Source organism: Dreissena polymorpha, chromosome 4 (assembly GCF_020536995.1).
Source record: "Dreissena polymorpha isolate Duluth1 chromosome 4, UMN_Dpol_1.0, whole genome shotgun sequence".
Taxonomy (NCBI): Eukaryota; Metazoa; Mollusca; class Bivalvia; order Myida; family Dreissenidae; genus Dreissena; species Dreissena polymorpha.
Genome location: NC_068358.1, coordinates 31,217,196 through 31,238,408, shown reverse-complemented (window position 1 = coordinate 31,238,408; position 21,213 = coordinate 31,217,196). Strand labels below are relative to the sequence as shown.

The 21,213-nt window shown below is 34.9% G+C and overlaps 1 protein-coding gene across 1 annotated transcript; it reads left to right on the top strand.

Annotated features, from left to right (window-relative positions):
• Nucleotides 1–1,787: 1,787 nt before the first annotated feature.
• LOC127880152 (uncharacterized) lies at nt 1,788–13,424 on the top strand. The gene is made up of 5 exons (XM_052427386.1): nt 1,788–2,038; nt 8,582–8,684; nt 9,659–9,835; nt 10,951–11,125; nt 12,781–13,424. Exons 1-5 carry the CDS (start codon nt 1,844–1,846, stop codon nt 12,929–12,931), a joined length of 801 nt encoding a protein of 266 aa, XP_052283346.1. The 5' UTR covers nt 1,788–1,843; the 3' UTR covers nt 12,932–13,424.
• The last annotated feature ends 7,789 nt before the right edge of the window (nt 13,425–21,213 follow it).

Below are 21,213 nucleotides of genomic sequence, written 5' to 3'. Positions count from 1 at the left end.
CCTTTTTATTCGGAGAGTAAATATCTTTGTTTTTCTTGTTTTGTTACTATTTATTATACTGTTACGATCGCTTCATTTTCATTTAATCAGAAAGGTAAACTTCGTTGTTGTTGTTGTGTTGTTGTTATATTTACACAAAATATTACATGCTCGCTATATCTTTTAGCACACGTTCTGCAGTTTTAAATCCTTCATTAAATTATAAATTATAAAAATAATTTCAAATCGTATGCACAATAATTAGCAGATTAATATAAAAATACTGTAATTTGACCCCCCCCCCCCCTCATGCCGCCCAAAATCTCAAGGTAAAAATGTTATTCGTTACTTAGTTAAACGATTTTACAGCTCTCGACAGTCCTCTGCAAGAAACAAGACAATTATTTATTAGTTGTCTGTTGAGACTATGGAATGTAACGTACCCCCTAAAAACTTGTTCCCATCCACGGTTTTAGGGAATTGTTATTATAAACTGGCTTTTATTTCAAATGTCATTAGGCATGATTGTCTGATTTTAGTGTTAAGAAAAAATGTATAAAGCACGCCTTGGAAATTCGAACTCGTACTGTACCGATCGTAGAGTGGATGCGCTACCACTGCGCCACACTGCCAGAGTATTACAGTGGCGAAACATAACATGATCTATATTCTGCCTATCTTACGGAGGAGTCCGGATATAGCCGATGGGTCACGATTGATTTTCTTAGTAAAAATTTACTGTAATTAGGTCATCCCGCTAATAAGTTACGCAGAGAGCAAAGTCGTGATATACATTAGTTTCTTTCTTTCTGATCTTAAAAGTGAGCGGCATTTAAAAAATAAGTACAAGCAATTAAGGGTATCAAACGACGAAAAACCTGCTCCGGCATTGACGTTGCCATCTTAAATATCACGTGATTTTGCAAATAAAAGAATTGTTTTACGAACGACATTTGTTTTATCTTCTACGAACGTGTTTTCACTAAAATGGTCGTAGAAAAATGCACTTTAAATATTGTTAGAAAAATTCTCAAAAGAAAATCTTCGAAAAACAGTTTCTGAGTGAAACACTGTAAGAATTAGAAAAATTGATTTTAACTATCTGATCTATTTCGTCTGCCAACATTCTATTACATTCGGGCATTTCACCGCATTTTTTTCATTTAACCGCATGCACAGAATTTTCGATTTGTGGTTAATTAGTCTATTGGCGTACGCCAATAGACAAAAAATAATCGCATTTTTTTAAGTTACTCAATGTTTTTAGAATACTACTTTATGATCTGTTTGAAGTTTTAAATATGCAAATAAGACGAACATTTAGTTAAAATGGAACTTTAAATTAGATATTGTTAAATGAAAAAGACATTTTAGGATATATTTGGTTTAAGTACCTATAAAACACCACTTAAAAATAAATTGACAACCGTGAGTGTTCTGCTTATTGTTCCCTACCGGTTTCACCGGAGGGGACTTATGGTTTGCGCTCCGTCCGTCAGTCCCTCCGTCAGTCACACTTTTCTGGATCCTGCGATAACTTTAAAAGTTCTAAATATTTTTTCATTAAACTTGGAACATGGATAGATGGCAATATGGGCATTATGCACGTTTATTTTATTTTGTTCTTAAGTCAAAAATTGTGGCAACCAAAAAAAATAAATTCTGAAAATGGTGGAATTTCTGACAATGGTGGAGGGTGTAGGGGACCATATTTCTTGCCTTGTTAAGGCAGATTTTCGGCTGCTAGTTTATTGAGCAGTTTGAAGTTGAACTTCCGGTATTCAAGCACACTCTCAACTTAGCCATACCATTATTGTGACTCAGATACTTAGGTTCTTTCTTTGTTTTAGTTCTTTCATACTGTATGAAACCTCTTGTCTGGTTAAATAGTGATTTTATACTGTCTACAAATTTGAACGCTGAAAATATATTTGCAATGAACTTGAAAATACCGATAGTAGCGGTTTTATTGTTACTCGTTTGGGAGAAAACTGTCGGACAAGAACGCCTTTCGCAGATTAATTCTTGGACTTGGACTTGGGCTGCAAATGATTATCAGGTAAAGCATAAATGCTGTATGCTAAAATGCAATCAATTATTATGTTATGCTTTCAAGCGGTTTATTGTGAGATATTAGTTATTTAAAACTGGTAATTCGCTGTTTGTAAAAGTGAAACTAATAGTTAAATTGCCAATACTTTCACTGCGAAATGATGTCATTATTTTGATGTAAACACGTTGTATTTCCAACGAATTTCTGCAGTTTAAGTTCATTAAAATGTTAACATACGGTTAAAAAAAACATACATTATTATTATATATATTTTTGTAGGTTATCGTCGATTTCAATTCACTCGTGACAATATTGATACTGTTAATCAATCAGCATCCTTATTATTATTATTATTATTAAAAATAAATATCATCATCATCTTATTTTTTATTTTATTATTATTATAAGTTTGAAATACAATAATTGAGCTTCACCTCCAACCAGTTGTTATCTTCTTAAGCACAAAAATGATTGTGCAAATTTGATTTATGTTCCTTTTTTTTACAAAAGTATGAAACAAAATGAAATGCAGGGCAAGAATGCAGGTCAAGAATGCAGGGCAAGAATGTGCTTTTGTGGCACTTTGTGACTATATTGCGTCACGGCGTGTAAAATGATAATCTATTGTTTCGCAAAGCTCGTTTTAAGTCGCGTTGTGTAATTTTTTGATTTGACTTAAATGTTCCAGATTCGTAGATTATTCATCAGTTTGCATAATAAGGCAACAAGTCTTTTTGTAGCATATAACAACTTTTATTCTTGATTAAATATTGTATTGTAAATGTATTTTATTCTTATTTGTATTGTAATTCTTCTTTAAGACATTGAGACAAGAAATAATCAGAAAAGAAATAAACAAGATACTCCAACACAAAATATAATCCGTCCAGAAAAACAAATGTCCAAATGTCCGTCTCTCTTGCACTATCCCGTGAAGCCAGAAATTGGGATATTCACTTGTGCTTATTCAAAACCGCTTGGCTTGAATGGCTCGCTGCCTTGGCTCGAATGGCTCGAATAGAGGTCTCAACACGGTCCGTTTTATACAAAAATGGTGACCTTGGTGCTGACCTACTTGTTTTAGGGAGTAAACAGTGTATCCATCACATTAACATAAACTCATAACCATTAAAAATATAACAATAAACGGGATATAAAAATGTCCATTAATTTTTGGTCGTTAAATTATTTCTTACTATATAGGCTTATTGAACCTGTTTATATAAGCTGTTTTCATTCGTGTATAATAAATATTTTATTGACCGCTAGATATAGTCGAATGTGCGTCATTCCTGTCCTAAATGTATTTCGCTCGTGACAATGCATCTCATGTTACTAAAATAGTGATGACCATATAGAAATAGTGTCACATACGCCCCTTTCTAAGAAAAATAATTAAGGGTTTAATTCTTTTTCCAAACCGTCCTCAAAGTCAATGTCAGGGAAATCCTATGCTATGTCGTCACAATGCATATCAAACAACAATACATAAATTTTCATCAACATGAAACACCATATCAAATAATATAACATGAAAATGCAAACCCTACACCAAAGTGTCACTTTAAATAATAAATCTTATACAAACAGACACAAAGTCATTCAATGTATAAGTATGTTATCAGGATATGATTAAGTATAAAGTACTACAATAAACACAAAGTCCTATAACAAACACAATATCCTATAATAAACACAAAGTCCGTTAACAAGTCAAGTCCTACTATAAAACAAAGTCTAACTATGAATGTAAAGGCCTATCATAAATGGAAACACTTTTGTAAGTCACACAAGTTCACTATTAAGTCAAGAGTCTACACGTGCCACAAATGTCACTTGGTTCACTAATCGCCTTCGTTGCACAAGTCGCCCGGTCAAGAATGTCATAACACCCGGCGGCTTAGTGATGAACCATGGTCACCCTGCACGTGTCTCCAGTGTTCCTCGGTTTATGCAAATATACAGACATACAATTTAACATATCATAGTAAAACAAATCCTAAGTTTCGGTCTCCTGAATTTTAGGATACAAAGCAATGTAATTGAGGTTTGTTTTATTCTTTGATGGCCCCACTATATCAGTGGAGTTTTCCTTTACCGGGGCTGAGGCATTTATGCTCGCCATCAAAACCTCGTCAGGACCCATCTCAGTCCTTGACCTTTTGCCAAAGTACCTAAATTTCTTAAAGAATTTCCTGTTACATCTATTTCTACATTTGACCTTAATGATATAGGCTAATACACCTATGATAATCAACGTAACTACACCCGTAGTAATGAATGAAAGCATGTTCAATTTATTTTTCGTGCTATATTGCCTAGCGATTTCTATTTCATTTAACAATGAATCCATGGGAATAAAATCTACAGAAGGGAGTGTTTTGGGTATTTCAATCGTCCCATAATCAATCACTTTTTCATTGAACTCTTTCCATATAGATAATGAAGATATATTAAGTGTTTTCTTCATGATTTGTACAAAATCATCAGTAATGGTAGCGGTAGATCGGTAATCAAATGTGGCTGACAACGTAATTAGATCATTAATTGCCGTACACCCTTGAGGAATAGTAATTATGTCAAACGGTGGGTTAATCGTTGACCAACTCGACTCTAAATTGTTTTCACGTTTGCAAGTGATAGATAACCTCAGTGATTTTGATGTCACCACAACCCAAACACCATTAGTAATATATTCAGCGTAAGGTAGCTTTACATTGGGTTTAACCAATTCCCTGCAATTTTCAGCTATTAAATCTTGTTTATTCATGAATATATGAACAATACATGTGCTTGATAATTCAATCGGATAAAGAGGTTTCATTAATTGACAAAATGGTGCCCCAACACAATTATTTATCTCTCCTGTCTCAAGTAATGCGTATCTCGTTTGCTTCGAGTTTATCGCTATACCGGCGTATGGAATGTCATACTTCGCTACGGCCATATTCGACGTTACTTGACCTTTTGTCGCATTTGCCAATGTGAGCGGGATATTAATGATACTGTACATTTGATAGTATTCATACTGCTCATTTAATGGTATTTTTACTACCATGACCATTTTGTTATTTTCGATAACGCCCGATAATGGAAGGTATTTATAGTATTCTAAAATTTCCTTCTCGATGTCAAACGGTAACGTATTCAACGGTGGTAATTCATTCTTGACTTCTAAAAGTAAATCCTTTAACTGATAAGGAGGAATTAAATTCGGTGACAAATGTCCTAAACTTAAGGCAGTAAGTTGATTATCTAAATGTTCAAACATAAGGGTTGCTCGTGACATTAAATCCCTTACTTCTTGAATAAGAAGATCCAAATGAAAATATGTTACCATGAAATTATTAGTTTCAAGTAACCTGGCGTTAACCTCGTCAGTTACGTTACGTAATCTTACTTCAACTTTATTAAGGGTGTTTATTACGTCCTTTAACGAGTTGCGATTTTCTTTTACCGCGTTTTGTGTGAGATTCAGCAGCGTTAAAGACTGTGAACTAACATGCATTAAACGTAATTGTCTCTGATGAAGAGTACTTAAAACAGAACAGATCTGCTGAATATCGCTATCTTTAGCAACACCAAAACTGCTCTTAATATATCTGATCCAAAATCAAATAAAGCTCGTTCCTGACGTATAAACTTGTTTGAATTTACTTTAACATTTTTCTGATTAAATCAATTAAAACTTGTTTGAATTTACTTTAACATCTTTCGGATTAAATCAATTACAACGTCATTTTTATCGGAGTGATGTTTCTTAATCGACCGCGGACTTGCGTATTCGATTACATTAACCTCCATATCGGAGTGATCATTTCTATCACCCGAATTTGACCTTTTCGTGTTCACGCATACGCTCTGACCTACGCTTGGCCAAAGGTATTTCATCTTTACTATCCGATGAATTACTGCGCTATAAACACGTCGCTTAATCAATTTCGCTAAGGGCGTCTCATCATTGTCCGACATACGACCCTCCCTTTTATCATCAATGTGAGAACTCATATAGCTATCACATCGCCTAATTAATTTCGCCTACCTCCGAGTCGTCTCCATAGCTCGGGGTTACGACCTGTATAGACCTACGCTTACCTCTACTTTCCTCGAGGCGTTCTTGCGGTACATTTCATGTATCTATGTCTACACATTTCACATTTCTAGCGTGAACCGTATATTCCGCTATTTTACTACGTTTACGACTCCTACACATTTTTTATTTCTAGCGCGAACCATTCATTCCGCTATTTTACTATTTTTATTATTATTTTATTTATTTATTTTACTATTTTTATTATTATTTTATTTATTATTTCTACTACTATTATTATTATTATTATTATTATTATTATTATTATTATTATTATTATTATTATTATTATTATTATATTTGTGTTGTTTTTAAATGTTCGTAACTTACATCCCTATTAGTGGATAGATATCATTTGATCCATATCCCCCGTGACCTTTTCTCATGTTTACCTTCTTTAAGATATTTTGCTCCTTTAGGGCCATATTAACAGCTTCCGTTAGATTACTCGGATTACTCCGTATTAATTTATTTCTAACAGGTTGATCAATCAACCCATCAGTGAATTGGCCTACTAAAATTCGTTGCATGGGATCCCTCTCATCGAGTTCACCCTCACATGCATCCCTAGCTAACATCAACAGGCGTTCCCCATAATTTGCAACATTTTCCCCTGCACGTTGCTTAACGTTCCTTAATAGCTTTAAGGCGTATTGTGGGTCAGTTATATCCCCGTATCGCATTTTCAATTCAACTTTTAAGTCAATGTACCTAACTTCAGGGTTTGTGGTTAAAAATCGCTTTAAAAATTCACAGACTGGGCCTGAAGCCGTCTGAAAAACTATTTTAATTTTCCTAGCCTCATCGCAATTATGAATCATAAAAAATCTCTCTAATTCTAATGTCCAATCATGGAATTCCGACGATTTTCCCGAAAATCGTGGTAACTGTGTTAAAGCTGTGTTTGCATATAAAGTGTCCGGCAAGTTAATAAAACTTTCAGCCAGTACTTGAAATGGTGTTTGTTGCGATCCAGTGGCCATCTTTATATTATTTTCTTAAAAACCGTAACCTTATTTCTTAAACCTAAAATGTAAAGACTGAACAGCGTAACCTAAAATGTGGGTATTAACCAGCTCAACCTTAAATATGCGTGTTTAACAAGTTGGCAAGTAGGTCAAAAGAACTGAGACAGAAAAAAGTTCTGACCTGACTCCGGCTCACGTGACAAAATGCCCTTCTCAGCTTCCGGCAAACGTTTCTCAGGAAAGCTCCACCGATAATGTGCGTGACCTGTAATTATTAAACCAATATCTAAATAATAATAAGAATTATTTGTTTAACAATAATTAAATCTCTATAATACATATAAATCAAAATGTTCGTCGCTGTTTCCGGTCGTTGTCGTGTAGGTTGTCCGCCGCTCCCGTCGTCAAAGTCGTTGTTGTTGTTGTTGTTGTTACCGCTGAAAGAAAATGTGTTAATGTCGTCTGCTTTCCTAGCGTGTCGATGAATGGTTATTGCTGTCTATCGTGGCGTCCCACTGTAAAGCGAAATGTTACACTGCTTCTTGTCGTCTGCTGCTGTCACACGGCTCCAAAAATAGATATGCTGTTGCCTGCAAACTTTTGCAAACTTTTAAATATCCTGGCACGTCGCACCAAAAATGATTATCTTATGTGGCACTTTGTGACTATATTGCGTCACGGCGTGTAAAATGATAATCTATTGTTTCGCAAAGTTCGTTTTAAGTCGCGTTGTGTAATTTTTTGATTTGACTTAAATGTTCCAGATTCGTAGATTATTCATCAGTTTGCATAATAAGGCAACAAGTCTTTTTGTAGCATATAACAACTTTTATTCTTGATTAAATATTGTATTGTAAATGTATTTTATTCTTATTTGTATTGTAATTCTTCTTTAAGACATTGAGACAAGAAATAATCAGAAAAGAAATAAACAAGATACTCCAACACAAAATATAATCCGTCCAGAAAAACAAATGTCCAAATGTCCGTCTCTCTTGCACTATCCCGTGAAGCCAGAAATTGGGATATTCACTTGTGCTTATTCAAAACCGCTTGGCTTGAATGGCTCGCTGCCTTGGCTCGAATGGCTCGAATAGAGGTCTCAACACGGTCCGTTTTATACAAAAATGGTGACCTTGGTGCTGACCTACTTGTTTTAGGGAGTAAACAGCGTTATCCATCACATTAACATAAACTCATAACCATTAAAAATATAACAATAAACGGGATATAAAAATGTCCATTAATTTTTGGTCGTTAAATTATTTCTTACTATATAGGCTTATTGAACCTGTTTATATAAGCTGTTTTCATAATCAGTTCGTGTATAATAAATATTTTATTGACCGCTAGATATAGTCGAATGTGCGTCATTCCTGTCCTAAATGTATTTCGCTCGTGACAATGCATCTCATGTTACTAAAATAGTGATGACCATATAGAAATAGTGTTACACTTTATTAAAAATAACGAATGTTTATTTCCGCGAAGATTCTTCAAAGAGTTGCAATGTTGGAAGCCAGGCAAACCTTGTTGGAGGGAACTGTCGCCGAGCAGAAGGCGGAGATCACTAATCTAAGCAAGCGAATAGAAGGTATAGCAGCAAAATTGATGCATCAACTTCTCCGGAATCCTCCGCACTGATTTAAACAATAAAGATACTGCTGATCCAGAGTGGAAATTTGAGCAGGCGGTTTCCACATATTGTCATCGATATTTTAAGACAGAAACTATTCTTAACCAAAACTGATCTTAATGTATAAACCGAACAGTCACGGTGACGGCTGCCATGTGCACAGAAAAAAATGAACGTGGTACTTGTTAATTGTTTTCTGCTCCGTAAAATCGAACAGATCAATCGAAAGAAGATTCATAAGGCTTAGCTTCAGGAGGGGGGGGGGCGGGGCGGGAATGCGTTAACGGGAACTTACCGGGTTTAAGTGAAGTTAGTTGGAACTTACAAAATTCCAACTCACCTCACCTAATCCGGTAAGCTCCCCGTTTACGCCCCCAACCGAACTATTCAGTTTAATAAATTCTACTGTTACGCATCTTAAATTGGCGCTTACGTTTCTTTATGGAGGAGTGTCTATTTATATTAGGAAGGCAGAAAAGTACATTAAACTAAGCAATATTCGTGTACATGATTATTCACTGATTTCAACTATTCCATTATTTCCACTATTTATTGCATGGGTTTTTAGATTTTTTAAATAAATTAACGGTTTATGTAATTGAAATACTTTTTACATCCTGTTAATATTATTAATAAGTCTTGGTGCGGAGACGTCTGTGATTTATTCTCGAACGCATCTGGCTTATAGGTTAACCGCTCAGTATAACGTGTGTGTATACTTCAAGAAACCTAGAAGATGCAAATTTGCAAGTCTGTGTCGGGTTGTAAATTGCAACCTTGGATAAGCAGTCAGATGAATAATTCAGGAAATAGGTAAAATCATGTTAATTAAGTTCATTAAGTTCATCACATGTTCATTAAGAACTCTGCCCATGAAAATAGTACTTAAGTAACACAGTCTATTTATACATGTCTTGTGTATCTCTGTGTAGACATGAAACAGAGGACTTGGGGAAGCTGGGGCGAGTGGGGTCAGTGCGATTTCTCGTGCAACCGGAGCGTGACCGAGGGCGCGAGAGTTCAGACGAGATTTCGGAACATGACCGCGGGCAGCGTTGTCCTGCAGACGGAGACTGACCAGCGTCCGTGTAACGCTGTGCAGTTTGCAGGTGATCGTGTTTGTGTTACTGATTTCAATGTGTTATTTTAAAGTTTTCTTGAAAATAACACCACAATAACCATATATGTTGCGCTTCAATTTGTGCATAACTACATATGGTTAAAAAATAAAGTTCCCTACCGGTTTTTCATCTTATCCTTTCATGTCGTAATTATGTGAAAATGTTTTGCTCCCTGTGTTGACATGATCTTTAAATGTAAGCAAAATTAAATTTATACTATACCTCATAATAAGCTGTAAATGAAGGCACAAGAAAACCCCTTTCAGATTCAAAAACAAGTTTACAAAAATCACTATATATTTTTAGCCAAATAAAGTTCTGTCTGTGAAACATGTTAGTTGCAATTACTAATTTTTAATGTGCAAATTACAACAACTTACGTGATCTGGTGTGCTCGCATAATAATGATATTAATCCAAAGTTTCAAACACGTCAACGGTCCATGAAAATGTGTAAGATTTTGCAATGGAAAAAGCCGAGTATTCCGAATTCGAAAATAGGCAATCGATTATCTCCGGAATCCCCGCGAGATTGATCTCGTGTCTCATCAACCAATCGTAATACACTGACTTTCTCCGAAACGTCCGTAAGATAGATCGAATCGTCAATTCAAAACTTCGGCTTTCGGTTTGAAAACGTTTTTGTTTTATCAACTTTTTGTTTTGAGCATTTATCCACAAACAACACGCAAATTGATATCGATTCACGACGATTGTAACAGGTATTGTGTTTGTTACGCGGTTTTAGGTTGATTGAATTCGATTTTATAGACAAACTTGAGACCTATTCTTTTTTAATTGAATTTGGTTTAATCAAGAAGAACTCTGAGCTTAACGTATGTACCCATAAAAGCTCAGAGCATTCAAGAAGAACTATGAAACATGTATACACAAAGCGCATTTTATTGCGACTTTACTGTGTCAGAAGTTAAAAAATACATACACTTAAAGTGCTTTATATTTATAGTCAAATCAAGTTCTGTTCCTGTAAAATGTATACATGAAGCGCATTTTATTGCGACTTAACTCTCTTAGACGTTATCCAGATGCTTTTACCTGACATGATGTTGATTATGTTTATCCTTATTTACGTGCATTAACCAGGCTGCGATAAGAGTAGCAGTGCAGACGACAATTACGCGACAGCGTTCAGTTTCACAGACGAGATCGCTCAGGCCACGTGCACCGCAATACGTTCCGAAGGAGGTTACGTGAAAGCTGTGCGACGCACGTGCTCCAACCAGACTGTCTCCTGCGAGGACCTGTGCAAGAGTGTCAGGTTAACAAACATTGACTAATGAGAATGACTCATCGATAGCATAGTTCTAAATAATTTAAGACAGCCAAAATTGAACCATACATTTCAATCATTGAAAATCAGTTCAACAAGAAGATATCATAAGAAAAACAAATCCTAAGTATTCAGTATTTAGCCATAATTTAGGGACCTTTTCACAGATTTTGGCACGTATTGAAGTTTGTCATTAACTGCTTGATATTGATAAATGTAAACATTGGATTTAAAAAGCTCCAGTAAAAAACAAGAATACAATTAAAGAAAAAGAAAACCTTCATCTGGGCTCGAACCACTGACCCTGGAGTAAAAGTATATCGCTTAGACTACTCGACCACCAGTGCTCACACAATAAGTGATATACATTGTATTTTATACTTTATATAAGCAATTCTCGTAGTATCCCAAAATATAACGACAACAATAGAACTCTCAAAATTATACAATCGTTTTGCGTTGCAACGCTTTATAATTTTCAGGGTTTTAAATCGTGAAAAAAGCATATAATGGATATTTTAGAGCATGGTAAATGTTCAGTATTACTGTTTCCTCACAAACAACATAACTACAGCAAAAAATTGCGAATCTGATTTTTTTTAAATTTAGTCAACTTACCAAAACGCGAAAAGGCCCCTTTAAAATCGAAGAAGTTTCTTATTTATGGTATTAAATTGCTTTGCGACCGGCGGCTTGAGGGGCCTGTAGATAAAATTGCTATAATTGTTACTTGCGGGGGGATATGGTAGACGCCAATTGATATGAGGTCAACAGGTAAAAGGGCAAGTTCATAGGGGCTTGCACCATAATCTTTATTTTCACACAGTTTTTCAGACGGTTTACTTGGTAGGAGAAGAAAATAATTGATTTTGTAGTAAGCAGCTAAACGTCAAGGTAACAGAAACTTATTATCATAAAATTGGTTTGTCTAGAGAACGCTTTTATATAAGGTCATCTAAATCGGTATGTTGGTAAACTGTAATGAAAGGAAGACGAGTTTTGAATAATAGGAAAGTCATGGTAACTGAGACGTTTTATCATGAAATTGGTTTGTCTAAAGAACGCTTTGAAATAAGGTCATCTAAATCGGTATATTGGTAAACTGTAAGGAAAGGAAGGCGACAATTAAATTATAGGACATCAGGGACACAGGCGGTTATACAATGGAATTCGTTTTCGCATGATAAACTATTTAACACGGATACCAGCTATCATCCGAACTGGTTTCCCAGGTAGAACGCATTAAACAGATATACTAATGATAGTACATCATTTAACTTTGGGTTGAACAGGATACATATGATTGTCATAAGGGCTTGAAACACGGCAATTATTACCGAACTATATGTAGAAAAGGTACATGAAGATACATATTGTTTGATATAATTATAAAGTGTGTATATTGCGCAACACAGGGACATGCAATATTGAACATCTCTTAATAATTTTGATGCAGGTCGGTTCTAGGCGGCATGCATATTATTGATAATTACACATACAGATAATCCTGTTGTGCCTGATGTAACTTTATAACAAACGAAAGCATTTGTTTTTTTCAAATTCGCCAATCCATATTTTGTTACGTACTTAAATATATTACCCATCAAACTAGATACCGTCTTAAACCGCCCCTCGGTTTCCAGCGCAACGTGCTTCAACGCTCTTCACGTTTACCAACCGGACAACGTGCTGGGTATTGCGGAGACCGGAAGAGCCGGCCTGAAGACTTACAGATACAACTCCTGTCTCGGCTCGCTCTGCGGACCCAACTTCTGCTGCTGCGACAGCAAATAAGATTGACCGATCCTCATCAAAACCTAACAAAAACAACTGAAAAACTGTTTTATTATTTATGTATTTGTTAATGCGAGGTTAATTCTTTCTTTAAGACATATCTTTCATGCTTTTATATAATCACTTCAATATTTTGAACAGGAGTTTAGATCATTTTGAGCTTGGTAATAGATACACGTCTAGCATTTGTTGACAAAATTCTGCAAAGGACCTTTCTGTTTATGTTTGTTTCATTTAAAATAGCTTTGTTTATGGTATTTTAATGTGGACGTTAAAGGTATTGTCAATTGTATGATGCATAATGTGAAAGTAGTGTTGCAATTACAACTTACTGCAAATGCATAGTTGAGATGGTAGGGGCTTTCTAAATGTATAAATACTTAATTTAACACCACAACCCTACTTTTTAATAAATGTGTTTCTCATGACACCTTTTACTTTTCTATATGGTAAAAAAACTGTTTTAATACAATAGTCGTATAAAATAAATCATTGAGCGACCGTGGTCTTCAAATACTGTCTATTTTCTATGCCCGAATTCACCAACATATTATACTTGAAAATAACGGATAGTCTACGACCATATCAAACATATTACAAGAGCGTATACATACAGGCTTAATGATGCTTCTGTCAGAACACTGCTTTAAATAAAGACTGCTGTAATAGTAGAAACAATAATTCAGGTTTAAGAAATTCTGTAATCTTTACAGTTTTGCTAGTGACAATTTATCCTTTACACTATTTGCATAGTTATTATTGTTATTGCATAATAGCGATTATTGTAAAGACTGATTACTTTAGTAGTGGTTATCAGGGGTGAGATACATATATATTTTGTAGCAAAACCGACGTTTTCAGATATATAACTACATTTTATGATTGTGAAGTAGTATTTAAATTTAGAACCTACAGCTAATAATTAAAACCATTAATTTGACCTCAGTAATTATCATAGTGTTAGTGAGATGAATTTCCCATAGACCGTTATTTTAACTGATTTGGGGATAGAAAAAAAACATAAAAATTTAAACAATAAATCGTCTGCTTATCCAGAACGGAAGGTAGAGCAAGTGATTCCCGATATTTTCATAGATATTTTAAGACAGAAAACATTCTCAACCAAAACGGATCTTACAGTATAAACCAAACAGTGACGGTAACGGCTGCCAGGTGCACAGAAAAGTTGCACGTGGGTATTGTAGATTATATTTTGCTCTGTAAAATCTAACAGATCCATCGAACGTATATTTATAAGGCTTAGCTTCAGGGGGGGGGGGGGGGGGGGGGGGGGGGGGGGGGGGGGGGGGGGGGGGGGGGGGGGGGGGGGGGGGGGGGGGCATGCGTACAAGGGTGCGACAAGGGTGCGTTCCGTGTTTAAGTGAGGTTAGTTGGAACTTACTTCCAAGATGGCATCGTTTTCATGTTTTTCGTGAAGGATTTGCTGATAATTTCACTCGGTAAGCCACTTTATATTTATATTTCTTTTAAATGATGTCCCTGCATACATTTTTAAGTGAATCCAGCACTTATCTACATTTTGCATTTGACAGGTTAATAGCAAGTTTTGCAAGCAAAATTTGTTAGAGACTCAAAACCTGATAACTGCCGCATCCGTACCGAGAAAGAGTTCGCGGCGCGGTTTCAGTTCTTGAACTACAATCATTTACAAATTGACACATAATATAAATATCGTGTTTAATAGAATAATTTTTACAAGATTGTATATAGAAAAGCCACAAACGATTTTTTAAGCGCCTTTTGCGTAACCTCTTTGATAGCGATTGACTGATTTCTAGTAGTACAGCGGGGGTGGGAAAATCTGAAAGGCTGGGAAAGCTTCTTAGGTTCTCAATAGACTGATCCCGAAATTCGCTCGAGGTCAGAAACCCACTTATCACCATGGTACAAACAACGCTAGTCCATTATATCAACCAATGATAGCTTTATTAAATAATAACGGATGATACGGTGTTTTTTTTTTCCAAAATGCTACTTTTCCGGGATACAGCTATAACACACACACACACGCTCGCACGCACGCAATCACACATACACACACGCGCACACACAAGGGCACATACGCACACACACGCGCGCACTCGCTATATATACTATTTTACTAAGTGATCAATAGAACCATTATTTCATTATGTAAAGAAACAATATATTAAAAGAAAAATGTTTAATTTTATATGCACATAAATTCCACTTGATTATGTTTCATAATGATACGTAATACGCTGCTAATTGAACAAAATCGTGACAAGTGGAAATAATTTATCCATATTCGCTTAAACACATTTCACGCGGTGAATATGTGACTAACAAGTGACAAAAGCAACAAAAATGTAAACCTTTTTATAAATAAAATTATTTAAAAACGTGATTTTTATAACTGTATTTAATGAGAAAGTATTGACCCATTGAAAACCTTTGAAAAATCGCAAATTTACGAGTACATCGCAGTTGATAGTACATTCGTACAAAAATATTTGTGACGGAGGGCGGGGGGGGGGGGGGGGTAGAGGAGTTACACGTTATTGGTTAGGATATTGGTCGAAATCGCAAAGCTGAAACATCGAGTATTGATGGCAAACTGTTGCATATGTCTAGTATGTCTCCTGAGATACGTTAGTAAACAGTTTACAATCAATCTGCATTTGAACAGAGAAAGAGTCAACTAGGTGCTACGTATCCTTAGTTTACTTCAGTTAGAGGTCAAATCTTTACATTATTCCATTTGTAAGGCACTGGCTTTTGGGTATGTGCAATTTCATTGGTTAGTTATTAATAGAATTTTGCAAAGGCTTTACTGATTTTTTTGCGAATAATACGTCTCGCGCTTCCAAGTGCGTTATAAAAATACAACGTCATAGTCACATGGTGTTTGTTTGGTGATTAGTGTGCTATTTTGTCATGTGGTATTTTTTTGGCGGGAGTTTTAGCAGGTTAATTTCGACACAAAGCATTTCATTGGGAATATTCCTGACAATCGGAAATAATGTGTCCATTTTCGCACAAACTCAGCAGAAAACAACAAAAGTATTTGGTGTGATCATTTTCTACATTATTGTGTGGTGTTTAAATGATACTGTCACGTTCCTAACAACTGCAACGTAAATATGACGTATGCAACGGGTACATAACGAATACATACAGATTGACCGATGTTTTGACAAACAAGGGACTCGTGCCCGGTACTTATTGACGTTTGATACCCGAGGCAATAAAATGTTGATCTAGGCGTGACTGCATTTTGAAGATTGTATGAAATTTGGTTTATTGCGTTGGTACAAATTTCGATTATTATATTAATTTAATAATGCCCCAAATATTCGTTACGTTACATAACCTTCCCCCTTAATTTGATTTTATTTATTTTATGAAGTAAACAAATCTTTAAAATGTTACTATTGAATTACGATGTCCATTAAAACATCGTTCATATAAACACCTATATGATGAAAAATCTGCGGATAACGATAAAAAATTTACGAACGTCTCTGCTACATTAGGTATTGTTATACAATGTAAATGTCAATCGAAATAAAGTTGAGCACACCGCAGGTTCGATGTCGTTGATCGTTGGCCATCTGTTCATATGGTATCGCCCATGTAGTATTGAAGTTGTCGCTCGCTGCGAATACGATGTCGGGTCTATCACTGCCGAATAGCCGATTGCCATCTCGTCCGTTGTGAATCGCATGCGTTTGGTGATTCCGATCTGCCATCCGAGGTTATATTGCGTCGTCCATTGTTGTTTTCGTTTCAACCATCGTTGTTGTTGTTTGCGTTGCTGTGTATATTGTTGTTTTTGGTTCCAGTGTCATCATTTCTATCAGCACATTAAGATCTTCTATTGGTCATTATGCTTACAAGAAGATTTTTTCTTTTGATGGCTTAGTGTGCCGAATATATACTTGTCTTCGAATGCGCTATCCACGCACATCAATTAGATGAACCACATGCATCCACTCTATTGTGTTTAACGTCATTAGTATTTTTTCCAGTGTTCCGTCACTTTTTGTCGGTCGAAATCTTCTGGCGTTGGGTCTTCTGTTATCAAGAGAACCATGTGTTCACTTTGTGAGTAAAACACAGTGATTCCCCATGCTATTTGCGTAGTATGGTCTTCAATTCGTTGTGTATGGCGTTGTTTCGCGATGTCAATCCGCATTTGGGTAGACTTGAAATCTCGATCTTTCATTTGCGTTGCATCAGATATTCAAAATATTGGCAAACATTTATAAATATCCTATTTCGTTAGTCGTATATATCGTCATGACATCTTACTAGAACGTCTTAGTAAATACAATCTTATTACATTAATTAAAGTGGCCTTTTCACAGATTTTGGCATGTTTTGAAGCTTGTCATTAAATGCTTAATATTGAAAAATATAAACACAAAATACCTAAAAATATCCAGTAACAAAACACAATAATACAATAAAAAAAGAAAAAAGTAAACCTCATCAGGGCTCGAACCACTGACCCCTGGAGTCCTGGAGTAAAAAGTCTCCCGCTTAAACCACTCGACAAACCGTACTCATGCTATGAACGGTTGTAGTTTTTACCTTTGTAAGCAATCCTCGCAGTTTCCCAAAATATAACGACAACAACAGAAATTCCCAAATTATTCAATCGTTTCGCGTTGAAACGCTTTATAATTTTCTGGTTTTCAAATCGTCAAAAGATGCATATAATGGATAGTTTGGAGGATGATATATGTGCAGTATTACTATTTCCTCAAAAATATTATAACTAAAATGAATATTATATTTTTATCTATTTAGCAAAACGCGAAAAGGTCCCTTTAATATAGAAACACTTCATGAAAAAATACATAACAGCTGGATATCTTGACATTTGACGTACGGGCAACCAGGAAATTTAAGACATGTATTCGCTACTTTACTTCCCTTTGGAATCGTACAAGGACATACGTATCCTGTTCATATCGTGACTTCATAAACCTCACTTTCACCACTATCATATGCCGATAGGGAATATTAATAATGACAGGCTAATTGATCTGCTTATACCTGTGCTTTGCATTCCTACACTTAATTTACGCATGTACGCTTAAGGCACATTTCATAATGACATACCTAATCGTTGAATACTTTGACTTAATGTTTTTTATCAATAACAATCAACTACAACATACTTTGTGGAGAGACAGACAGTTTTCTTTTTATATACAACAATTATAATAGTATCATTACTTTAATGCCTACATATCCCAAAATAAGGGTTTGTTCCCTAATCTATTCAAATAATTCTTATGCAATATTGCATCTTCTGTCCACATCGTTACATGATGCTTCAACGGAACAGGAACAATTCTCTCAATCATGAGGATACCAAGGTTTTGATCAGAACCCCGGATGCGATATGTTCACACGCCGATTTGTCAGCCATGTCCACATAAATTTAACGCAATAGCATTTTCCATCAATATTTCTCTATGTAACATTAAGAAATGGTAGCCGATTAATCGTAGATCCGTGCATCCTTAAACTATAAGGTACATTGATATTAGACATTTTATGTGCATATAATAGCATATTTTAACTGCACGTGACAGGGGGCAGAGCACACTTATTTCTGACTTCACATTACACAAGACCATTAAACTCATTTAACAAGACCTTAAATATATACACAAAACAAGTAATTATGATTATGATAAATCATAGTGACATTTTTGTATGCTTATTTTCTGTCTTCCGCATTGACTCTACTTTGACTTTATTTTCTTTTTTATACTTAATTTTGTCTCCAAAATAGCCTAATTCTGATAATGCCAACAACTATATGCAATTTTTTAATATCCTCAATGTGTTAGTTGCTTATTTCCTTATTCTAATTATGCATAAAACCATGTAAAATTATTCAAGTATTCTGATGTTTGTGTCTCTAAATTTTAGTTAATGTGCCGGTCCCTAATTCCTTGATTGTAATAATAAAAATGCTCTTCATAATTTGTTCGTCACAAATTTCTTTATTGATAACATACATACGCTGATGCAAAATTCTGAGACTTTCTTATTTATATATGTGCCTTCTTACTTTATATATTATAATAATACAAAATTAGGTAAGTTTTTTTAAAGCGGCCTTTTCACGTTTGGGTAAATTGACAAAATTCAAAACATTTGTTTCAGATTCGCAAATTTTCGTTTAAGTTATGATATTTGTAAAGAAACAGTAATACTGAACATTTACCATGCTCTAAAATAACCATTACATGCATCTTTTGACGATTTAAAAATCCGAAAATTATAAAGCGTTGCAACGCGAAACGAATTAATAATTTGGAGAGTTCTGTTGTTGTCGTTATATTCTGTGAATCTACGAGGATTGCTTATATAAAGTATATTATACATCTGATATTGTATCCGGATGGATGGCCGAGTGGTCTAAGCGTTAGACTTTTTACTCAAGGACTCAAGGGGTCAGTTGTTCGAGCCCTGCTGAGGGTTACCTTTTTTTCTTTAAACAAAAATTTATTCTTGATTTTTTTTACTGGAGCTTTTTATATCTAATGTTTACATTTATCAATATAAAGCATTTTATGACAAACTTCAAAACATGCAAGATCTGTGAAAAGGGCCCTTTATAAAAACACTCAATTATTTGTTCGCCTCTAATTCCTTCATGTCAATAATGTCAAAATTTATGTAACTCCTTTCAAATATTTTTATATCCTCGTACGTTTTAAATTAAATGACACTTAACAAAAATACCAACCATTTAAAATGTATTTATTTATTATCCTGAAAAAAGTGTCCTGACTAGGTTCTAAATACTTATAATTCATACTAACGTGAATTTCTAAAAAAATCTTTTAATATTCATTGGCATGACGTATTTTACTTTCTTTTGATAACTTTCTCAATTTTGAATTTCCTTTCTCTGATTGCCACCATTTATTTAAACAACTGACCTGAGTTCATGTCGCTTTGTTGTTGTTCTGTTGGCAAGTGATTTTCGTATAATGTTTTTTCCGGTTCGATCATGCTGATTGCACCATATAATACTGGAAACAGTCGATTTTAACGTGTGCAAATTCTGATTGGCCGTGTGCAAAATCACGTGTCTAACAACTGCAACGTAAATATGACGTATGCAACGGACAAATAACAAATACATAAGGAATAGACCGAGGTTTTGACAAACAGAGTAAACTTGATACCCGATGCAATAAAATGTCGATCTAGGCGTGACTGCCTTTTGAAGATTGTATGAAATTTGGTTAAGTGCGTCGATACGAATTTCGATTATTGTATTAATTCAAAAATGCCCCAAATATTCGTTACGTTACAATACTTCGCATTTTAACTCGTTACAAAACCGTCCGGGGAAGACATAATAGACTATCGATAAACGTTGATAACACAATATTGCTTTCAAGATGAGGAAATAAAAACTATGGAAGTAATAAAGTGTCAATGATCAGCCGGTAATCATTTCATCATCTAACAACAAATATTTTCCGTACTCTTTCAGTCGGTATGGAAATCGTTCTTTTAAGACTGAATAGGCTACCGTAGTTTCCAGTTTGCTATAAATAACACAGTAGGACCTCAATTTTGTTCCGAAAAGTATTGTGCTAAGATGTTCTATCTGTAAGAAACTAGGATATTTTTAGAGACCACCGTCATGCGAAAATGGTTGTTACGCAATATGATGACACAAATGATGTGATACCCCGTAGTATAATTTTTATTTACGAACATTAACGAGGTTTTAATACACGTGCTTTTAATAACACATATTTCATGCGATGAAAATGCAACTTACAATTGACAACAAACAACAACAACAATTCAAATCTTTGTTTTTAATTTAATTATTTACAACGTATTATAGTAGCTTTATTTCAATGTTAGGATATTATATTTATTCGCAAGCGAACAAATTATAATCCGACCCAGTGTCCTTAAATTGCGTTAGTTATTAGTTAACAACTACACGTGAAGTCTGCAAATGTTAGCTTTTACGGTCACTAAGGACAGAGTTTATAGTTTGTTTTTTTTAAACATTTCTACCATTCAGTCATTGTATTGTGGCAATAGGAACGATTGTTTTCTTTCAAGATTTATCTATTTTATTCTAGCAATGTCTGCCACATCAAGACGTTTCAAACCAACGTTGTTATAAAAGCAAACTTTTCTTTAAAATAAAATAAGGTAAAAGACGTAGATGAGCAATAAAGCCTCGCTTGAAAGAGATCTGATCTACAGATTATTTTCAATTATCAAGCAGCAAATCG